Source organism: Poeciliopsis prolifica, unplaced genomic scaffold (genome assembly GCF_027474105.1).
Source record: "Poeciliopsis prolifica strain line A6 unplaced genomic scaffold, Auburn_PproV2 SCAFFOLD018, whole genome shotgun sequence".
NCBI classification, from domain to species: Eukaryota; Metazoa; Chordata; class Actinopteri; order Cyprinodontiformes; family Poeciliidae; genus Poeciliopsis; species Poeciliopsis prolifica.
In genome coordinates, this window is record NW_026562393.1 from 6,804,533 (window position 1) to 6,825,513 (window position 20,981).

At 39.1% G+C, this 20,981-nt stretch overlaps 1 protein-coding gene across 16 annotated transcripts in view; it reads left to right on the forward strand.

Annotated features, from left to right (window-relative positions):
- Nucleotides 1-13,391, forward strand: part of nrxn1a (neurexin 1a) — a 95,646-nt gene extending 82,255 nt beyond the window's left edge. For all 16 annotated transcript variants that reach the window (XM_055043174.1, XM_055043176.1, XM_055043183.1 and 13 more), the window contains 2 exons: nt 7,214-7,289; nt 9,835-13,391. In XM_055043174.1, the coding sequence (XP_054899149.1) occupies nt 7,214-7,289; nt 9,835-10,136 (378 nt within the window). In that variant the 3' untranslated portion in view covers nt 10,137-13,391. The remainder of the gene's footprint in view (nt 1-7,213; nt 7,290-9,834) is intronic.
- Nucleotides 13,392-20,981: the final 7,590 nt, after the last annotated feature.

Consider the following 20,981-nt stretch of genomic DNA (forward strand, 5'->3'; position numbering starts at 1 on the left):
TCATTTTACTCTTCCTTCTGTCCTTTCCTTCCTTGCAATGGCAACGTTGGTAAATTTTGCGACGACGTTGTGATATTTTCTTCTTTCCTCCCTTTCCCATCTGTACTTCCTTGACCTTTACCATTTTAGGCAGTGTCATTCGCTGTGAGCATCTGTTGTCGTGAGTCTGCGTCTAACTGGCTAAATATTACATTAACATGTAAAATGTGAGTTCATAACACTTGAAATATATTAGCCAACAGTTACTGCTCTCCAATTATTTGTGCTGGGTGACACGTTTAACAAGAAGTGGAGACTCTAATCAAATTCTGCTTTGGGTCTTACCCAATCTTGGGGTGACTCGGTGGTCATAACTCTTGTTCAGATGTAATTCTTCAGGCTTCCACAGCACACGAGTCTTATCAGTACCCAGCCATCATTCTTTAGTATGACAAAAGGTAATTAAAATTGTAATTTGCTTTGATAAGATTCATTATGAGTGCTGTAAGAGGATTAGTATGCACAGCCCATTTATCAAGACCAGCAGAATATCAAGATGTGTCAAAGGAAGTGGGACAGTTTTTTTTTACTCTGCTAATACTAGTTTATTCATGTGTCATATGTTTTCATGTGCTGAGGCAAACTAAAGCGTCCCCCCAAATACATTAATCATGTTAAATATGAAGCACTGACTGAGACATTACACATTATGGATGAAAAATAATGAATGATGATGGTGACTACAAATTATGTTCCATTCAAACTATTTGTTTCAAGCAGTTTAGTCAAAATTATGTTTTAGTCTCTAAATAGAAATATTGCTTATCTGTTTAGAAGTTGTCAAAAATGTGAGAAAATAGTCTACAAGCTGGAAATTCAATTTATATTCAATTCAAAACTACTTTATTTATCCTAAAGGCAAATTCAATGTTGTAACTCATATCATCTGAGTATCTTTAAAGAATGATGCTGTTGGTGGGAACGCTCTGCAGTAGCAGTCCATCTTGCAATAAATCTGAAGAGACCTCTGACCAAAAACTGTATGACATGCTAACAACTTAATTTCTGGCTAAAAGACGATATTCCAAAGTAGCAAATCCTGGATGACACCATCAGCTATTGGCCAGCATTGCTAATCCACCTTGTTTGCTTTTGCTGCTCCTCTTTAGATCTCTGGAAAATTATTTTAATTTTGTAACTTTTTTGAGAGTCATTAGTTTGTTTTTAAGTATGGTCAATAATGTCTTCTAATAAGGCATCATTACCTGGTCAAATTCCCTGTAAACTTTAAACATTTTTGAACATAAAAACCTGTTGGACTTCATCAGGGGAAATCCTGCCATGTTGCCACAAATATGCATCCCAACAACTGTGTAAAAACAAAGAAATAAGAGCACCTCACAGTCATTCCCTCTTCCAGCCGTCATTACATTCAGCGAAACTTTGGAAATTTCAACATTGCATACATGTCAGAAATAATAAATATTTCCAAATATTCTGATAGAAAAACAGGGATAATATAACCACAAAATATGTTTTTGTTTCTTGTTGCATAAAGTGATGTAAAATTTTCTCCTCATCTTTGTTCTGTAATCCTGTCTGAACAAACTTCAAGGTCTGTGAGAGGAAAGGTATTTTGTGTACAGTGGCTCCCTGCATTTCTCTGCAACAACACATTCACCTAAATGGGTCAGACGGTAAATTCTCAGCTAATTGGTTCCTCTGCTGACTCGCGGGGCAATAAATGTTTTTGCTAATGGAGAACGAAATAGCTTTTACAAAATATGTGTTAAGTAATCCAGTGAGATTGAGACAACAGAAGGACATAATAGTTATTGATACTTAATTGTTGCATTTGGAACAGGAGAGTTGGTGTTAAAATCAGAGGAGACAAACTCCACAGCTTCAACTCAGACTTTATTCGCTCTATTGTTCAGATCACTACAATCAAAATGTTGTCAAGCTCTTAGTGGGCGTCTGTGTCTGCTGCAGTTCTTCCTCTAAGTTATAAAACAGCCGCACCGGAAAAAAAATCCTACATGATACCAGTTGCCATGGATATAGTGGGCCCCACTACCCGCAGCTTACTTTCTCTCTTTCTCTCGCATCCAGACTCCCACAGAGAGTTGTTCCTCTGTGTATAAACCACCAGCTGTTTCAGACGTAAATAATGGAGCACTGATAGCTGTGAGCTAAGCCTCAGGCATCAATAATGGATTACGTGAGCTGGATGGATACGGCTGCAGAGTGACGCCGCTGTCACAGGGGCTTCTTTTCACACCTCACCTCTCAGTGTCTCCCTGCGTGTGTGTGTGTGTGTGCGTGTGTGTGTGTGTGTGTGTGTGTGTGTGTGTGTGTGTGTGTGTGTGTGTGTGTGTGTGTGCGTGTGCGTGTGTGTGTGTGTGTGTGTGTGTGTGTGTGTTAGATGAATGGCTCTGGCTTTGTGAAGTCCTGATGTCAAGGTTAAATCTGACATGCAGCTTTTTATGGTGGAATCGAAACCACCTGATGTGAACTAGGCCAAACCTGCTATACGCTCAATATACTGAAGAGAGCTTTTGCGCTTATGAGTCGAGTCAGTCATGTCAACACTTAAATTCTGTTTGCAGTAATTGTTTTCAGTGTGAAATGCTCGCTGAGTTTCACACAAAATTAGAATATTTCATGATGCTCTTAAGAATCATTAATCATGCTGCCACAAAACGTTCTTCACTGTTCACAAAGTAATGTATCCAAAAATATTATGAGAAAGTTGAGTGGAAAGAAAAACTGCGGAAGGAAAAGGTTTGCTAGGAAACAGAAACAACCACAACATTCAAAGGATTGTGAATAAAGAATTATGTGCTCTAAAATATTGCACTCACACCAACAAAAACAGATATCTTCAATTCATATTTTTATAATATTCTCTCAAAAAGCAAAGTTAAAGAAAGGAATGAGCTATTAGTCAAGTTTCAATAATTAGCAGTCAACATTAAACAGAGGAGATAAAATCAAAAGTTATTAGACGCACCGCTATCTGGACATGAACGCTTCTGAATCAGTAATCAAAACTTGGATCATCTTAATGTTCATTTATAACCAAAATTTGATCATTATCATGTCAGTTTGCCACAACCAGAATGACATAATCACAACAAGTGTTTAACTGCACAATGATGTCAAAGCTTATTACAAGTTTTACTTCTCTTCTGCTATAGTTGGTAGAATAGAATAAAATTTAACCTAGTGAAGTCCTGAACCTAATAAAGATAAAAATTATTAAGATTATTAAGCTGGAGAAAGTTGCACACTCGGTCCACAGTGTCCTTTGACCTGTTTCTATTTATTTTTACCACCTGATAAATTTCCAGAAAATCTTTTAGCAAATATAAAATTACAGGTTAAATTTTAAATGTCAGAAATTAACACACATAGTATACAAGCGGAAAATTCAAAAACAAATTATTGGCTCTGGGTGTCACCATCACAATAGAACAGAAGAGAAATATCTCTTATTGTCCCACAGTGGAGAAAGTCAGGTGTACTAGCAAGATGCTAAATATAAATTCAAACAAGTTAACCCTGCACTGTAAAAATAAAAATATAAAATTCTAATTTTATATTTTCAGTTGTGGTCGCCAGAATTTTACCGTATAAATACAGTAAAATCCATATTGACACACGAAAATTTCTAGGTCGCAGACCTGTACCGGATTTATACTGCCGGTATTTTACCATAAATTATAGACTGTTTTATTTTGAGTACACTGTGCTGATGTCAGCTGAAGCATAAAGGCCTCATTCAAGTATTATTTTGTATATTTTTTAGCTGCGCATGTATTCTTTGCTACAAATGCTTAACCATATGTTGAAGGAATGTTATCACATTTTAGGCCATTAAATATTTATTTTTTATTTAGAAAAAAGAATTGTTTTTTGCATCTCTTACATATTTTTAATATTATATAAAATATGCTAAAGTGGTTAAGTGAAAAATGTGACATATTTTTCAGCCAATTAATCAATTAATCATCAGAATAATTAACTACTAAATTAATCGTTAGTTGCAGTCCCGCTGATGTAAAGTCCTTTCAATGTTGAGTTTATAGTCCTCTATTTAGTACAAGAAAGAAAGCAGTTTGAATTTTGAGGCCCACTAAAAAACTCCAACCATATAATGTCCAAGTGGACAGTGTGAACACAGCTTCTGTCTCGTTTGAGACGAGTCTACAGCCTCCCTATTGACGGTGCCTTGTGTTGCCAGGCAACTAACCTGGCCTTAACCACCACACACAAAGAAGTGTAGATAAAAACAGATCGCGAACACACAAACACTCAGGTGGGTATAGAACAATAGGCCTGTATTGCAGCACGTTGCATCACAGATGGGGCAGTGGGAGATGTCTTATTAAAGGCGTTACAACTGCAAATAATTGAGCAATTTACGCTTTGGTTTGCGTATGTGTGGAAGTGCGTCTGCTCGCATCGCCAGCGGGTTTCTCTGCTTTCTGCTTTGTGCAGAAAGAATGTTTTCAGCAGCGTCTCCTGAAGTCCACAGTGAGTTGATTTTTTCGTGTTTGTGTGTGCTGAAAAAGTGGAAGGGATTAATAATGCATGACAGCTGAGAACCAGCGAAGAGATTGTGTGAGTGTTTATGCTAGAGGCGCGCTCTGAGTCACAGACCCCGGTTTGGGTTTGATGCTCGCTGTCTGTGGATGCAAAAGCTTCGGCTCCTGCGTACGTGAGCTCTTGTGTTCAATGCAAAGATTGATAGACGAAACTTGGGGCTCAGAGGGGCGGTCGGATTGGCTAAGAGGAATCAGCTGACGTGTCCACAAGCTCTTTGAATATTTGTTGTACATCCACACCCTCCCTCCTTTTCTTTCTTTTCTTCTTCACTATCTTCACATCTTTGTCTCCATCTTTTCATCTGCCCGCTGTTCAAATCTCCCTGCTCACTTTTTATTCCTTCTCACTTTCCCTATCTCTCTCCCATCCTCCATATCTTTCCATATTTACTCACTACCCCCTCCTCCTCCTCCTCTTCGTGTCCTGTACCCCCCTCCCACCCAGTCTGTGGTTGAGCTCCAGTGATAGGCTGTTAATGCAGGCGTTGTATGAGTCTATCTCACCATCTGCAGTAGTGGAGCTAGCTCCTCTCCTCTCTCTCGTCAGGATCTCTTCATCAGCCCTCCAACTTCATCCTGGTTTGCTGTATGCCTGTGTAGACGAGTCTATATAGAGACAGACTAGTAGAGCATGCTTGGTTGATATAGGAATTGTGTGTGTGTGTGTGTGTGTGAAAGTAGCAGACAAGCTGTTGAATCTTCTGCAGGAGTGTGTGAGGACTTAGAGCAGGTATTATGTGTGAACTAGGCAGTCAGGGAGGCTTGGACGGCCGCTGGCACTGCTCAGCTGCTCAGGTAGAGACATTACTCTTTAAGCATGCTTCCTGTCTGTTTACTACTCCGTGCATTTCTTCCATTATTAACATTTATTTGTCTGTATGTCAGCATGTTCTGTTGTTAGACTTTAAAAAGTTGGTGAGAGACAGAGCATCTGGTAGCTCTTACGAGTCGGCAGGAGGGTGTAAATTGATTTTGTTTTCTTGTGCCCTGCGCAATAGGTGGATTGATACTCCCAATTGACACCTTCCCATTTGAACAAGGCGGTCAGCTGATTTTGTGATGTCACAAACTCAAGGAGGGACCTTGTAAAATTTTACTTGTTCGATTCTGATCCTGCAGGGCACGTTGGTTTCTTCGGATCAATGATAGAGCCCGATCTGCCGGGCATTGATCGGTGGCAGATGTCACGGGTGATGCGGTTCATGTGCTGGTCGCGTCCTGGCAAAGGCACAGAGGTTTTATTGACTGGCTGGATGCCAGCGGCTAATCTCACCCCAGCTGCGTTTGACAGCCCAGTGGGCAGAGCTGATTGGAAACCCAGTGAAGGGAAGAGACAAAGCCAAGCACCAATAACCTAATGCATGTTTCAGGCCAACATAAACCACAGAAGACTTGTTTGGACCACCGTCGTACCTTACAAGGCCTGGGCAGACTTTATTGGACAGCAAAGTAATAAATTCTTGTCTTCTGCTGATACAGCCCATGTTCCTACAAAGACAAGTTGATGAGAAAGACATTTTTAGTGGGTTTGTTACTCCAAGACATCATGGACCAATTAGTGCTTTGATTAGACTCCAATTCTCCTCCAGTTTGGATGTAATCTTCCTCTCAAGCTCTGCTGCTCTCACTGGGTTACTAACATCCACTGCAATGCATCACAATCCAATTTTAATTTAGAGCCGGCACCGAGTGCCCGGCATGGTTAAAATGCACACACACACGTTTTGAAATCTCTCATGCCAAGGCGTCACAGGCAGGCGATGTTTAACGGTAGCCCATGAATATGCGGGGCGCATTAGCGTTAAAGAAAGACAGCTCGCTTTTATCAAAGCCCTCGTCTCCTTTTTTCCTGTATTTTTCCTCCAGAACTGCTTGTTCTAAAACATAAAAAGAAAATCCTCTTCATCTCACCATCTATCTTTAACCAACTCTCTCTCTCTCTTCTGTCCGCTCCAAACTCAGGCAGGAATAGCAAATCAATGCACAGGTCCCCATTGAGGGTGCACACTCCCTTTTTTTTTTTTCTTTTTTATATTCCCCATCATTTTTAACAGCCTGAACTTAGAGTTGCCATGGCAACAGGCGGAGCAGGGATGGAGAGGGAAAAAGGCTGCCTTTTTTCCACAGACAGAGAAAGGATCTGTTGTTGAGGTGTTCACTTTTAAGATATAGACAGGTGCTGGGGAAAAAGAAATAAAAAGAGGAAGAGCTTGTTTAATGTTTTGCTGCTTATGCCGCATTTAACTCCCAATATGAGGTGGAGGGAGGCGGTGGTGGGGGGGAGAGGCTGTACACAGGAAGTGGAGAAATAAAAAGGCTGGCTGGAGGAAATAAAAGGGGGAGGGCTGAAAGAGCAGGAGATAACGAGTGGTTCCCTTGTGGGTTAAACAGGATTCATAGTCGTCCCCCCGCCCTGCGCTCCTCCCTGCTTCTTTTCTTCTTCTCTTCTTGATGTTGGCTGCCAGCCATTCTTACAGGCCAAAGCGTTGGCAAAAGTGTGGTCGATGGATGTGCTTTCTGTGAGCTCAAAGGTGTTGAAAATAAACAGAACAGATGCGGAGCACAGGCTCTCTGTACCGCGCGTCTTATATTTATTTTTAAACCTCCGTGTCTTTTCTCCACAGACGATAGACGACCTGCTGGTTGCGTCGGCCGAGTGTCCGAGCGACGATGAAGACATTGATCCCTGTGACAGCTCAGGTGAGACAAGTGCTAAAAAAATACATGTCACATTTATTTCTCCGCTAGTTTTTCATGTGTCGCTCACTTGTCGTTTTCTTCCCCTTGGTCACTCCCTGCCATGAATTTTTCATTTCCACTTTGGTTTCTGCCTCCTGGCACCATTTTTTATCTTTGAGCCTTTCTCTGCTTTTGCTTGCTCCCATCACCTTCTCCTACTCCTTTGTTATTCAATCCTTGTTCTTGGGAAATGTATCTTTTTCTTCATCGCATATAGAAAAAAGTACACCAGCAATCCTATGTAATAGACCAACACAAAGTAGCTCTTATTTGTGAATTAAAAAGGTATAGGATTCAATGCTGAGCAGCAATATATATTAAAAGTTAGATACACAAACCCTTACTCACTATTGATATTGGTTCCACTAAAGCAAAGGCACTATACTATACACTATAAACAGCATTTTGTGGAAGTTAATGCTAAAATGCTACATTATATTTAGCAAAAGCTAATGCTAAAGTGGCATACCACCATGGTATATTACCCAGTAGCTAATGCTGAAGTACAACACCAACATTGTATTTACTAGAAGGTAATGCTAAAAAGCTATACCAACATGGTATTTAGCAGAAGCTAATGGTAAAGAGCTAAATTTGACCATATTCATATCCAAGATTGTGTCAATGATGATTTGCACATCACTGCCTGATATTGACCCTGAAGCACAAGCTGCACAGTTAGCTCATTTGCACATGCACTACAATAAATAGTTCTGGATCATTGTAAAAATGAAGATCTTACTGAATTTTACTAGCTATAAAACAACCTATTTTCCTTACAAATCCCTTAATGAATAATTGTCATGATTAGGTTGAAGATGATATGCAAGTATAAATCTGTATTGGACTGTAATGCATACTCTGATGGACCTGTACACAAGTTTTCATGAGACTTATTGATTGTGTTTTCAGAAAGTACAACACTGCATCTCATGTGCTGATAAGATGCTACTTTATTACTCTATTTGTATTACTCCATCATGTTTGGCTATTGTACACAGGCAAATAACCTGTTTTTTTTTTATTTTTTTTTTTAGAAAATAGTCAAAGCATTATAGCAAAATCCAAATAAACAATTTTATCGATAGTTGTTGTTATTCTCTTTAAGTCAGATTTATTTTAGCACATGCACAAATAAGCCAGATCGTGGAGTGACAATGCAGAACACGTAGCTATAAATTTTGCGCTTCAGGAAGTGGTTCTGTAGAACAGACCTTTCACTTCTGGTGTCCATTTCATAGTTGTTGAGTATTGCTAACTCTGCTAACACCGCATCACAACTGAAAATGAACAAAACAGTAAATTTTGCGTTTTAGTATGCATCCAGAAAAATGTATTTATGGGAAGCTGAGTGTACGCCTGACAAATTAAATGGTAAGGAGGTGATGCAATCATTTGAATCAGCTGTTCTGGAGCAGCGAAACATCCACAATATGCAGAACATTGTTAGCAGTTTCTATTCTAATTGGAGCATCAGATGTTTCTGCAAAATACTGAGTCAATGGGGTTGAAAACAAATCTACCCTATGCTAAAAAAATAATAATTTTCCTTCCCTTCACAGCCACTTTCCAACTAAAGCCTAATAAAGTACATTGAAGTTTGTGGCTAAATATCTTTGCAAGGATATTTATCTTTGAACTGAAATGATTAATCAGATAAATTTTGATTAATCAATTATTGAAATAATTGTCAAGTAATTTAGTAATCGATTAATTAACTGGGGTATACAGACTCAAAAAAATAGCTTTGTCTTTGTCTTTGTAAATATGTTATCTCCAGAACTCAAGTGGCACAGTCTTAGCTTCACCCTTTAAATTCTGTAAAGAAAATCTCCCACTGAACATCTTTTGCTGTCTAATTATTAATCAATTAATCCAAAAGATAATCACTAGATCAGTCTTACATTTTATTGATGTTAAGTCGAGCAGAAATGACTGAGTAATTAACGTTGATGTTAGAAATAGTCTCTTAGCTTCAGGTGCATCTTTTGATGCAAATGATCAAATGCTGGCTATTTGTATTGGAATGCCGTTGATGTATTTTAGGGTTTTTTAAATAGGAATTTAATTATTTGTTTATTTCCATCTTTAGACATATTTCTAATATATAAGACGACTTTGGTGGATAAATTTAAAATCTGTAAAATGAGGGATTTTTATCTGATTAATCAATTAATCATCAGAATAATCAATAATAAAAACAACCATTTGTTGCACCCCCATAATGCATGTCATAAAGTGTAAGAACTATAATTTATTTGTTCAAGGCCTCCTTTATGTCATGTAATCTGCAATCAGACGATATGTAAACAACTTTGGCTGTAAGCTCCAGTTTACACTTGACAGGCTGCCATTATGCAAAATCCTTATCAAATAATTTATCATGATGATGCATTATGTCTTCTTGCTCCCCACCCACTGCCTTTGCATGTAATTCAAATTAATAATGCATAAACCAATCTGAAAAAAAATCACATCGTTTTTCTCACCTTCGTATGCCTTACAGCCCGCCCTCCACCGCCAGATGTGAAGGTGTTTCCTGGTCCGTCCGAGGTGGTGCGGGAGAGCAGCAGCACCACCGGCATGGTGGTGGGCATCGTGGCGGCCGCCGCCCTCTGCATCCTCATCCTCCTCTACGCCATGTACAAGTACCGCAACCGTGACGAAGGCTCCTACCATGTGGACGAGAGCCGCAACTACATCAGCAACTCGGCCACTCAGCCCAACGGCAGCGCCAAGGACAAACCGCTGGGCATCGCCAAGATCTCCAAGAACAAGAAGAACAAAGACAAGGAGTATTACGTCTGAAGCGGACACACCTTTCCCCCTCCCCCCAGAAACAGACAAATATGCCTACACCTTTATATATAACAATATATGTACATAAATAGATATATTCTCCAAGAAAAAAAAAGAAAGTCATACACAGGGGCATAGACATGATGATTTTAATATTTACTCTCCAATAATCACACCTGCACACATTCTGTCAAGCACAAACACACACAAACAAGTCCACATGCACACATTCAAGCACAAACATACATTCAAAGACGGACCTGGGGGCCTGGGCCCTCACTGTACAGTATTTACCAATGAGCAAGAGCCTCTGGCAGGGGCTTATTTTATGAGCATTAACACCATTCCAAAAGAGTTAGAAAGCACCAGTTCAACCACCATTTCGGCTCCAGTCTGGTCTGCCACAGTCTGGCCAGAGTGCGAGGGGTGAAAACCAGACTTCAAGTGAAGCATGCGGCAGGCCGAGCGAGAGGCAGTGCACCCGAACAAAGATGATGTAAAAGCACTAAGTGTCTCTTCCAAGCTTCTTGGCCTTCCTCCCTGTTAGCAGACAGGACTCGATGAAGCACAGCGGACGGCGAGGAAACAAGCACACCAGTGGCTCAAAGTTTAGCCTAAAGGACAGGAACTCAGTGTGTAGCCATAGAGACGGTGAATTACTACAAGAAAAAACAGGGCTGGGTGAGCTGCTGATGTTTTTTACAGCCTCCTGTATAAATCACAACGAAGGAAGCAGAGGAAACAAAGAGATGTTTTTCCTGCGCTGGATACTTGAGACTTTAGATGCTACCTACAGACACCAGTGAGGCGTGGCCGCTGTGTCTCCCCTGGCGTACACACGGAACAACATAAACTGACTCTAAAGACAACAAGACGGTGAATTGATCACTATGATAAAGACGAATATCAAGGATCATTTGGACAGTACAGACTTTGGGGAAGGGAGATGTGGGGGGGAATCTTATTGCACGTGAATTATCTTACTCCGTGTGATTTATACTCCGTTGAATCTCCAGATACACCGCCATCGTAAACTCCACCACTTCGGCTTCCAGACATTCGCTTCAAATGTCGAGTAAATTACTGGTTTTCGACAGTAATTTAAGGCCCCGTCCACACTGACAGAGATTTGAATCACAATTGAAATGGTTCTTCTGTAATTTGCAACAATATTTTTTAAAGTGAAGATTTGCTTACATAATAGAAATTGATCTCTATTATGTAAGCAAATCTTCACTTATTTTGCCTATTTTGCACAATGATGAAAATTAGAGGATTAAAATTAATTTAATGTTTTTTTTCCCATTGATGAACAACTTTATAAACGTCAGCTGAATAACTGAAAGATAGGTATATATAAAGAATTGACTGATTTTAATGCTTCTGGCTTTATTTGCCAGAAAGAAAGTCAGAAGAAACTTTTTGACAATTTGCTAAATGTCTCCTTACATCCAACTTTCTTGTTGTCTTTCCATTCTATCCTTCCTTTCTTCTATAACTGTTCCTACTCTTTTTTCTTTCTCTTCTTTGCATCCTTCATCTTTTCTTCCTTTTGTTGGGTTTGTTTCTTCTCCCTTCTCCTTTTCTCCCTCATATCCTTCCTTCCTTCCTCTCCTGCATCTGTTGTTCCTTTTCTTCCTACCTTCCTTTTCTCCATTTGTTCTTCTTATCCAGTGCTCTTTTCCTTCCTTCCTCTTTAACTTCAGACTTTTCTTTCTTTCTGTCCTTTATTGTTTCTCTTGGTCATATCCTCCATTCTTTCCTCTAATAGATTCTTAGTTCTACTTTGTTCAATGAGAATATCAATAAATATGGAAAATATGATTAAATGCAGTTATGATTAAATCCAGCTTAGTGACACAAATCACATCTTTTTGTGATTGGTTTAAAGCAACGTTTTACAAATGGAAATGTTTTGCAAGATCAGTATTACAATAGTGCCACAAAATATTGTGATAAAACTTTCAGTCCTATCGCCCTCCCTTGATGTTTAGCCTAACTTTGCTTTAGCCAGGCTCATAATCTTCTCCACCACTTCGGCTTCAAGTATTCCCAGACATTTGCTTCAAATAGTTTGGTAATATTAGTTACGTAATGTTGAATCTCAACATTACGTAACTAATGTTGAGATTCAACATCTGCTGATGCAAGAACGGTGTTACGCTGACTTTTTGAATTTGAACTTCTCAAATCCCACAGTGGTTTACTTTCTTACTCTTCATAAACAGATAAAAAATAATAATTGTTTATTTAAAAAGATCTCCAGAGCAGTGCAGCCGGGGCCTGAATCTTTGAATTAAATCTCAGTTTAAATCTTTCATTGACAAAGTGTGACCATCTGGACTGTGCTGCATGCCGAGTCTCTGAGCTGTGCTGTGGAGTGGTGGTGTGTCCAAACCCTACAGAGGTTTACTTGGTTTAAACTGGTGGAGGATGTTGCCATGCAACACCTGGATGTATATCTGCGTGTATGTGAGTTTGCGTGTGGCCCATGCCCTATTTTCTAGTTTGATGTCCTATTGGCCACAGCCACTACACCTGCTCCAATTGACCACCTTTCAAAGCGAAAACCAGCCTAGGAAAAGACCAACCAAGAGAACCAAGTAGATGTTTTCACATGTTGCTAATAGATAGACAAGTCCAGTTCTTGATGCCATCAGCTACGCGACACCTTGAGTTTTCTCTCTTTTAATTTCCTTCCGTGCCCTGACACAATCGTTCTGTTGGGTTTTCCTTACAGACTTTTGAAGTGTATGAACCCAGCTCCTGATTTGACACAAGCAGTGCCATGATTCAGCAAAGCCCCTTCCAGTTCTTCCGAAAACGTGACCCAACCAGGCAAGATGCATGTAATACGGACCGGGGGCTTGGAAGAACATGAAACTGACTGAAGCGTGTGAGATTTCAGTGTATTGTCCAAATTAACAGAACATGTTTGCATATTTTATTCATCCTAAACTGGCCTTTTTTGCCCTCTTTACCCTGATTTTCGTCCCCCTCTCTCTCCTCCTTTATCCACGTCTATGGCTTTCTTTCTCTTCTATCTCCATGTTGTGTTGTCATTCGAAACAGAGGGAGGCCTCTCCACCGATGGGATCCCACATTTAGGTGTTCATTAACCATGTTTATTTTCTATATGTACAATTTTTCTACAGTATTTACTTTTATTGTTACGGTTCTTTGATGAACATAAAGTGGAAATTTATTAAAAAAATAGTTTTGAAGATTAATGAGTAAATAAAATATTACCCAAGTGAGCCTGGAGTGTGTCAGAAGAGTGTTGAGTTTTCTTTTATTGCTGCTGTCTGCCTGCAGTCAGCGCTTCAGTCTGTCATCAGGAAACATTACAGTCAGCCATGAAGGCAGATAACTGTCAAATTAAAACTGAGCTGTCAAATTTGCATAACTTTTTCTGAGCGGCGCTTTAGGCGAAAGAAGATGGATGCTCCTTTTATGTTTGTTCTTTAATTAAAATTGGGCCTATAGCCTGACTGTTTATACATTCTCCTTTGAATTATGAATAGCATTTAAGTCCTATCCAAGCAGAAACTTAGACCAGTCAACTGTCGATAAATTTGCACGCAAACGTTAGCTAGCAGCTAGGTAGCGGTAGCCTCGATAGCCTCAGTGGTCTAGGACCCAGGGAGAGGTCTGAGGGTGGCCCAAATTTTGCCTGACAGAAAAGTCCCGAGAGAGAGAGAGAGAGAGAGAGAGAGAAAGTAGAGAGAGTAAAATATACTAAATTATTTTTAGTTATTTTTATAAATTAATTTAAGACATTTTAAGGTCTTAATTTTAGAAACATAAGACTCAAATCCAGTAACATACATGCATCCATCTGATTATCTTTGCAAGCAGGGCCAGATTCAGAAGGAGAAGAGCCAAATATGGGCTAGTGCCATATTTGATGCCCTTGATAGGTGGGTCTATTTGACATGTTCCATGCAAGATGGCTTCAATTATGGTTACAAACAGACATACTTAATATTTGAATATTATACACATTAATAAAAATGCAAAAACAAATATTAACATACATATAAGCTTATGCGTTTTGCATAAAGTACAATCTCTCATTAACCGAGAGGCAGGGAACAGCCTCAACACGTCACCAGTCTGTCACTGGGCAACACAGAGACACACAAGACAAACAGCTACAAACACTCACACCTGAGGACAGTGGGAGGACAGCTGGAGAGAACTATTCATTCATCGGAAGTAAAAAATAAATAAAAAAACTTGTATCAGAACACCCCTAAAATTTAGTCAACAAATATACCAGAGCAGTGATACATTTTTATAACCGTTCCTAAGAAAGTAGACATTAAATTTCCTCATTTCATTTTACATCTTTTTTTGTTTGTTGACTGCAATAACAAAAAGTATCTAAAAGGAAACCAAATGTCATTTTAGACCTTTTTATACTTGCATAAAAGAAGAAGAATAGAAATTTTGCTTTGACAGTAAAGAAGCAAATAGTCCTGCAGTGTTTAGCAGAGACATGTGAACTCTTATCATTTGGGTGGGTGGGGGTTGGGGGGTGACTTAACAGCAGCAAACTTTTATGTTAGTTGATAATTTTAGTGTTGATAATTTTGAAATGGATGGAAAGGAAACCCGAAATGATTCTCGCACTATTAGTAAGAAACCCCATCAGATTAATTTACTTCCTGGCTCAACTGAAGGAGCTGCTGCTCATCCTTTTCAAAATACATCTTGGTTTCACCTTCTTCTACGTGCATGCTGTGTCCCAAACTGCAAGGAAAATGCATATAAGATTTCCAACTGCTCTCTCTAAACAAGACCAAACTCATGGAGCATACAACTAATAATTATCCTATCAACAGATTTCTCCACTTGAGCTGTGGATGTCTCAGGGCATCTTGCCTGCTTTTCTGATAAATGCTCCCTGTCTCTGGTCTGTCGGTTTTGGTTGATGGCCACAACTTGCTAGATTTGCTCTGTTTCAATTTCATATGATGGATTGAAAAGAGCTCAGTGAGATGAGTTAACAAAAACTCTGAGGTGTTTACGGCTAGTTTTATTCTGAGATTAAATTGCACACGTGCAGATTCAGCTGAGTGACTCGGTTGTGGTGGATTTTATTATTTTTCAGGTTTCATTGTGGAAAATCCCAATAAAAGATACTGACGTTTTTGACAAAACGTGATACAGTTCAAGGGTGTGAATAATTTATGAAGGCACTGCAGAGAGGTTTTTTTTTGTGTGTGTGTGCGTCAGTTTAGGTTTCGCTTCAGTTTTATCCAACACTTAAAAGCATTTCTCAAACAATCTGAGCCTAATGGAAGCTGCACAAATCCCCTCCTTTTTGTTTTCACCTTCAGCCTCATCAAAATACAGAAAGCGCCACCTTTTCTTGCAGAGTCGTGCTCTGGGACCGCAGACATATAAATACTCCCATGCACACACCAAGCAGGCCTTTGAAGTCTGAGTCAGTGCAGTAAACGGTGCGAGTCTCTGCAGAGTTACTTTTTTTTGTTTTTTTGTTGCTGGATGAAAGATTCCTGAGACTGCAAAGCTGAGCATCCTCAGGTGAGAGCAGCTACAAGGACCAGCTATTTCAATAAACACCTCCCAATTCTCCCAAGCTTGTTCTTTTGCGGTTTGTTTTTCCATAACTTTCTGCTGAACAGTCTGTCCTCGACAAAAGGTTTGTGTTTGGCTGCAGCCATCTGCTGCCTCGCTGTCCTTGAGAGCAGGCAGCCAGCACTTAGATAAAGAGATATTCAAGCTATTTTTCTGGGGAGAATACAAAACAATTTCAGTGCTAATCAGCACTTAATGAGGAAGCAATAACAGGAGCCTGCAAAATGCAAAGAAAAAAAAAACACAAATACATCAATTATTTAGCAAGTGTGAGGCAGGTGTGTTTTTAGAGACCAGGGTCTACTTAATTTAAGAGGCAATTTAAATCAGGAAAAAAAAAATTAATATCATCTTTGTTTCTGTTACTATTAGAGTGCCATCCGGAGCTGGGTGGCTCAGTTGACTGATCACGAGCAACATGTGCTAATGCTGAGCGTTCTCCTGCATCACGTATCTTGTGCATATTGCTGCATGTCTTCAAACTCTGTCTGGTGGTCGAAAAAAATAAACTCTCGTGGCCAGCCCAGCAATTATGCAATGGTAAAGATCCCATTGTTGTTAAATGAGGTCAAAACCTTCTGGAGAATTTGCCAAAAGGAGCAGTTAAGAATGTTGATGAAACTGCCAATCAATCAATCTACTTTTGTTTACTAGAATGTCTTTGTAAATAACCAATCTGAAAAAAAGAAATGACTAAATTAACGACAAATTTGTGTGAGGAGGGTGTCGTTGTAGAATCAAAACATAGCTATATTCTGGGACATCATGCAAATTATTTCATTTTTTTCTGTTTCAGTTTTTCAGTACTTCCATATATGCATTTTCTTTTTTTGTATATATTTCTATATCTACATATACATTTCATATATATATTTAAATATCTGCATATATCTGAAGGAATGAACAAACTACAAAAAAGAATAAACTTATAATAAACAAATTGGGTGGGGTACCTGCAAACTATTATACACTTAAACAGTTAAATAAATAAATAAACTAATAAATTTGGTCTTTCACAGATACATATAATCAAAAAATGATTTAGTGATTTACTATTTATTTATGTATTTATTCATTCGGTTCTATATTTATGTCTTGATTGAAGAAGATGACTGTATGGTTTGAATGAGCTGATACAGTTTATGAAAGAGGTCAGGGGTCTTCTCTTGGGGAGTCAAAGGGGTGTCCAGGAATTTTCCAGGCTGGCCATGGCCCCCCTCCGACCACCTCTTGGGGACGCCACTGTTAGCATGCCATTCATCCTTCCATTCATTTTCTTCCGGTTATCCAGCTTCGGGAGTAGCAGCTTCAGAAGGGAGGCCTAGACTTCCCTCTCCCCAGCCACTTCTTCCAGCTCCTCCGGGGGGGAATCCCAAGGCGTTCCCAGACCAGCCGGGAGACATCGTCCCTCCAGCGTGTCCTGGGTCTTCCTCGGGGCCTCTTCTTGGTGGGATGTGACTGGAACAACTCACCAGGGAGGCGTCCAGGACGCATCCTGACTGTCAGCATGCTTTTTGCAAAAGTCTTCAATTCTGTTACCAGCCTACTACTGTAAGTGCTGCATCTGGAGCTCCTGTCACAAGGATTATCATAGAAAATAAAGATTAATCCAAGCTTTATGGTTCAATTATACCATAAAGGACCAGACAATTGACCACTGAATTAGACCAGCATTTAAAAACAACTCTGAGCTATTTTTGACTCCCACACAGATGTTCTAGACTTTAAAGATCTCACCTTCCTGCACTTTCTTCCTTTGCCTTCGGTGAAGAAAAGTCCCGTTTCTTCCTTCAGCTCAGTCTGGGTCAGGAGCTCCCAGCAGATCAAGGCTCCGTCGTCTCCTCAGCTCTGCTCTGGCTGTTTTTCACCCAACAGGACGCCTGTTTTTCAAATGTAAATAAGGTTCTTAGCACTTTTCAACCAAAAATAGGTATACCTTCTTCACATAAATATTGATACTCAGTGAGAAGGCATTCTGGTGTCATATGTGGGTGTGTGTGAAAACAGAAAAGATGAATCAGAAACAAGTGTGCTGCAGGTTGCTTAAAATAACTCAACTCAAACGTCAAAGAGGCGATAACACATAGTTAGTTTATTGTTTCTTATTTTCAGATTAAATGAGTAGAGGGGGCATGTTTCCATTCATTTTTATTTATTTTTTTTACTCAGAGGTTCTACCGTACTCATTGTTTTTCATTTGATGTCCATAAGTACAGAAAATGTTTGGCTAAGCATTTCCTTTCACTCAATGGACCCACAGCTTCAAACTGTGATGTGGTAACATACAAGTTATGTCGTCCATTTCCATTGTATTTAACTGCCTGTGAAACACTTTGTTGATCCTTTCATTGCAAATGCAGATGCAAGTTTTTTAGGTGCATCACCTCCAACTTTGCATGTCTAGAAGCAGAAATCTTTGTCCAATTCTTCACTAAACAGCTGATTAATTTTGCAGGGTTTTACTCAGGTCAAGCATCTCCAAAGTGACACCGGGGTCAATTGTGACCCTTTGGCTTATTTTCTGACACCATTTGCTCTGTTCAGCACAAGTGGTTGATACAGATAGAGGTGTTTTTTTTAATCAGGGTAAAATTAGTACCAACATTATCCTCTTACAGTGGAAAAGTTACAACACAAAATATTCATCTTTTCATTACCAAGCTTTTATTATACGTTGGACCATGTCTGTCTCTCCAGAGACTTTTGCTGAAAAGCAGATTTTGATGCACGCTAATCAGCTTATATTTAATTTATTAAATGTGTCTTAATATAGCAAGCGTTTTGAAAGAAAGTGACCCCATTTCCTGTTCTTATAACTGAGAATAGATTTCTTCAAATTGACCCAAAAGAAATTTGGAGTAGATGCCTCTCGAAGCACAGCAAATGTGCAAAATCCTCAGATTTGCAAAAACAGAAAAATAAAGGACTACTGAAAGAAGTTGAGTCCAGAGTACCTACATGGTAATTCAGTCTTAAAGTATATAATTTCAGCATTTCAGCTGCCGTCACCATAACGAATGATGAAGATGGTCCTGCTTGATTTATTCAGCGCTTTCAGGTTGTGCTAGACTGGATCTTACTCAGTCACAGCGTCAGCTGCCCTGATTTATCGCATCCTCGCGCCAAAGCGATATATAACATCCAAACAAGTTTTCTGTTCATAACCCTCAGAGTTGATGCACATAAATTGTACATATTCACATGCAGACAGACCTCAGGTTTTGAGTCAGTCTGCAGATACAACAGAACCACAACTACTCTGAAGGTATTGTGCATTTTGACTAGTTGGAGACACATTGAGACGTGAACGGAAGACAGAACCCTGAAACACCTGTTTCATAGTCAAAATACATCTGTGAAAATAGTCTGCTTTCAATGCATTCAGCAGGATATCTGAGGAGGGGGCAGCAGAGGCATTCATCAACCTCCTCTGCACAGGTGTGAAGCAATCAGCAACAGATCAATCTGCAAACGTGTAAAATACCATGCATACCTATATAAGAACATTCCACAAATTTCATCTTTCATTTGCATTCCTTTCTGCAGCTACACTGTTTCTGCTTCTTTCTTTTTTTTTTTTTTTTTTGCCTTTTTGTGTGTAAAGAACCAACTGTGGGAGCAGAGATCTGTGTCTATCTGCGCTTATCTGCGTGTGTGTGTGTGTGGGGGGGGGGGGGGGTTCATGTCAGGAGCTCAAGGCTGAATTTTTCCTCCGTGCTGAGGAATAAATCATAAAGATCTCTTTTCTTTCAGAGCTCCCATAGAACAGCACTCAAACACCTTTATAGCTGCATATTGTTAGCAACTAACATGGACAGCCGAAAATGTAAGAGTAGCAAATGTCAATAAACCGATGCCATGCGAGTGTGCTTGCAATATTGTTAGCTTGTGAATGCAGGGCGTCCTTGCAAGCATCTGAAGAGCCCATCAGGACAAAATAAAAGGTCCATTGTCAAGTTTTGAAAATCATTTGCAACAAATGTGAAATTGAAATGAAGAGGAGAGGAAAAAGAATTTAATTCTCTTCATTTTCACAGATTTAAGAAAGAAAAAGATGTAATCTACAGGTGAAGAAAGGGCAACTTTTATGTTTACTGCATGTACGCAAACAAACTGATTACTGCAGGTCGTAAGAAAAGAAATGGAACTTCAAAAATGTTATTGCCACCTTATTGGATTTAAAAATGGATGCAAAGTATTTTCGCTCATAATTCCTGTTGTGAAGCAGAAAAATTTGTGTCTAAAAAGATTTTTTTCAGTGTGTGCAAAAATGTTGATTACAATTTTTTTTTTAATTGCTGCCATGTTGCAGATTTCAACATAGGCACCTTGAATTCCAGTTTAGATTTCACCCTAAATTTACAAGTTATGTTCAATTTCGCAGCAAAAATAAAAAGACGGGAGTCAGCTACAAATCTGGGACACGTTTGATTCTTTTTAAAATCACCATAGATTCACATTTTAAACTCTGCAGTTTTGCCACAGATGAGTGATGCGACAATTCATACTGTTCAACAAATACAAGTAATAATTGATTACCATGTGCAATGTTTTGAGTAAATTAATAAACTGGAACATTTTGCAAAACGCCAAAATCGCCATATTTTGGATTGTAGAGGACCAAAGTGCAGAGAGTCTGCTGGAAAGACCAGGAGAGGAAAAGACAAAGAAAACCAGAAGAACTGATCAGAAGAAAAAGGCTGAGAGAATCAGACGTCTCCATGAAGAGATCGAACTGGACATGAGAAAATTTAAAAAATGAAACAAAAGCTTAGCATAAAGATACACCTAGCGAGCAAATATATCTGATACTTAGAGAATGTTAATTGTTTCATAAAATACTATGCAATGTAGTTTTGAACTTAATTTTAAAATTAAACCATCGTACCATCACCACACCAGTGATGGTACGATTTCTAGTTTCCAGAACAGGAAACTAGAAATGATCTTTTTTGACTTGAACACAGTCTTTCTCCTTTGAAGAAATGTGGACCTTTTTCTAGTCAGCCACTAGGGATTGGTTTTAATTGATCAAGCAGATTTATAATATATGCACCTATAGTGTAACAAGAAACACAAACACATTATATGCCAAATCTGGGATGAGATGATGGATTCATGCAGGCAGTGGCTGCTATTTGCTAACAAGCACTGTTTTTTAATGAGGTGTTTAAAAAAAATTCATTAATTAATAAAAAAAAAGTGATTGTATTTGTACTTTTTTGTTTCCAATCAGTTTCTTTGTTA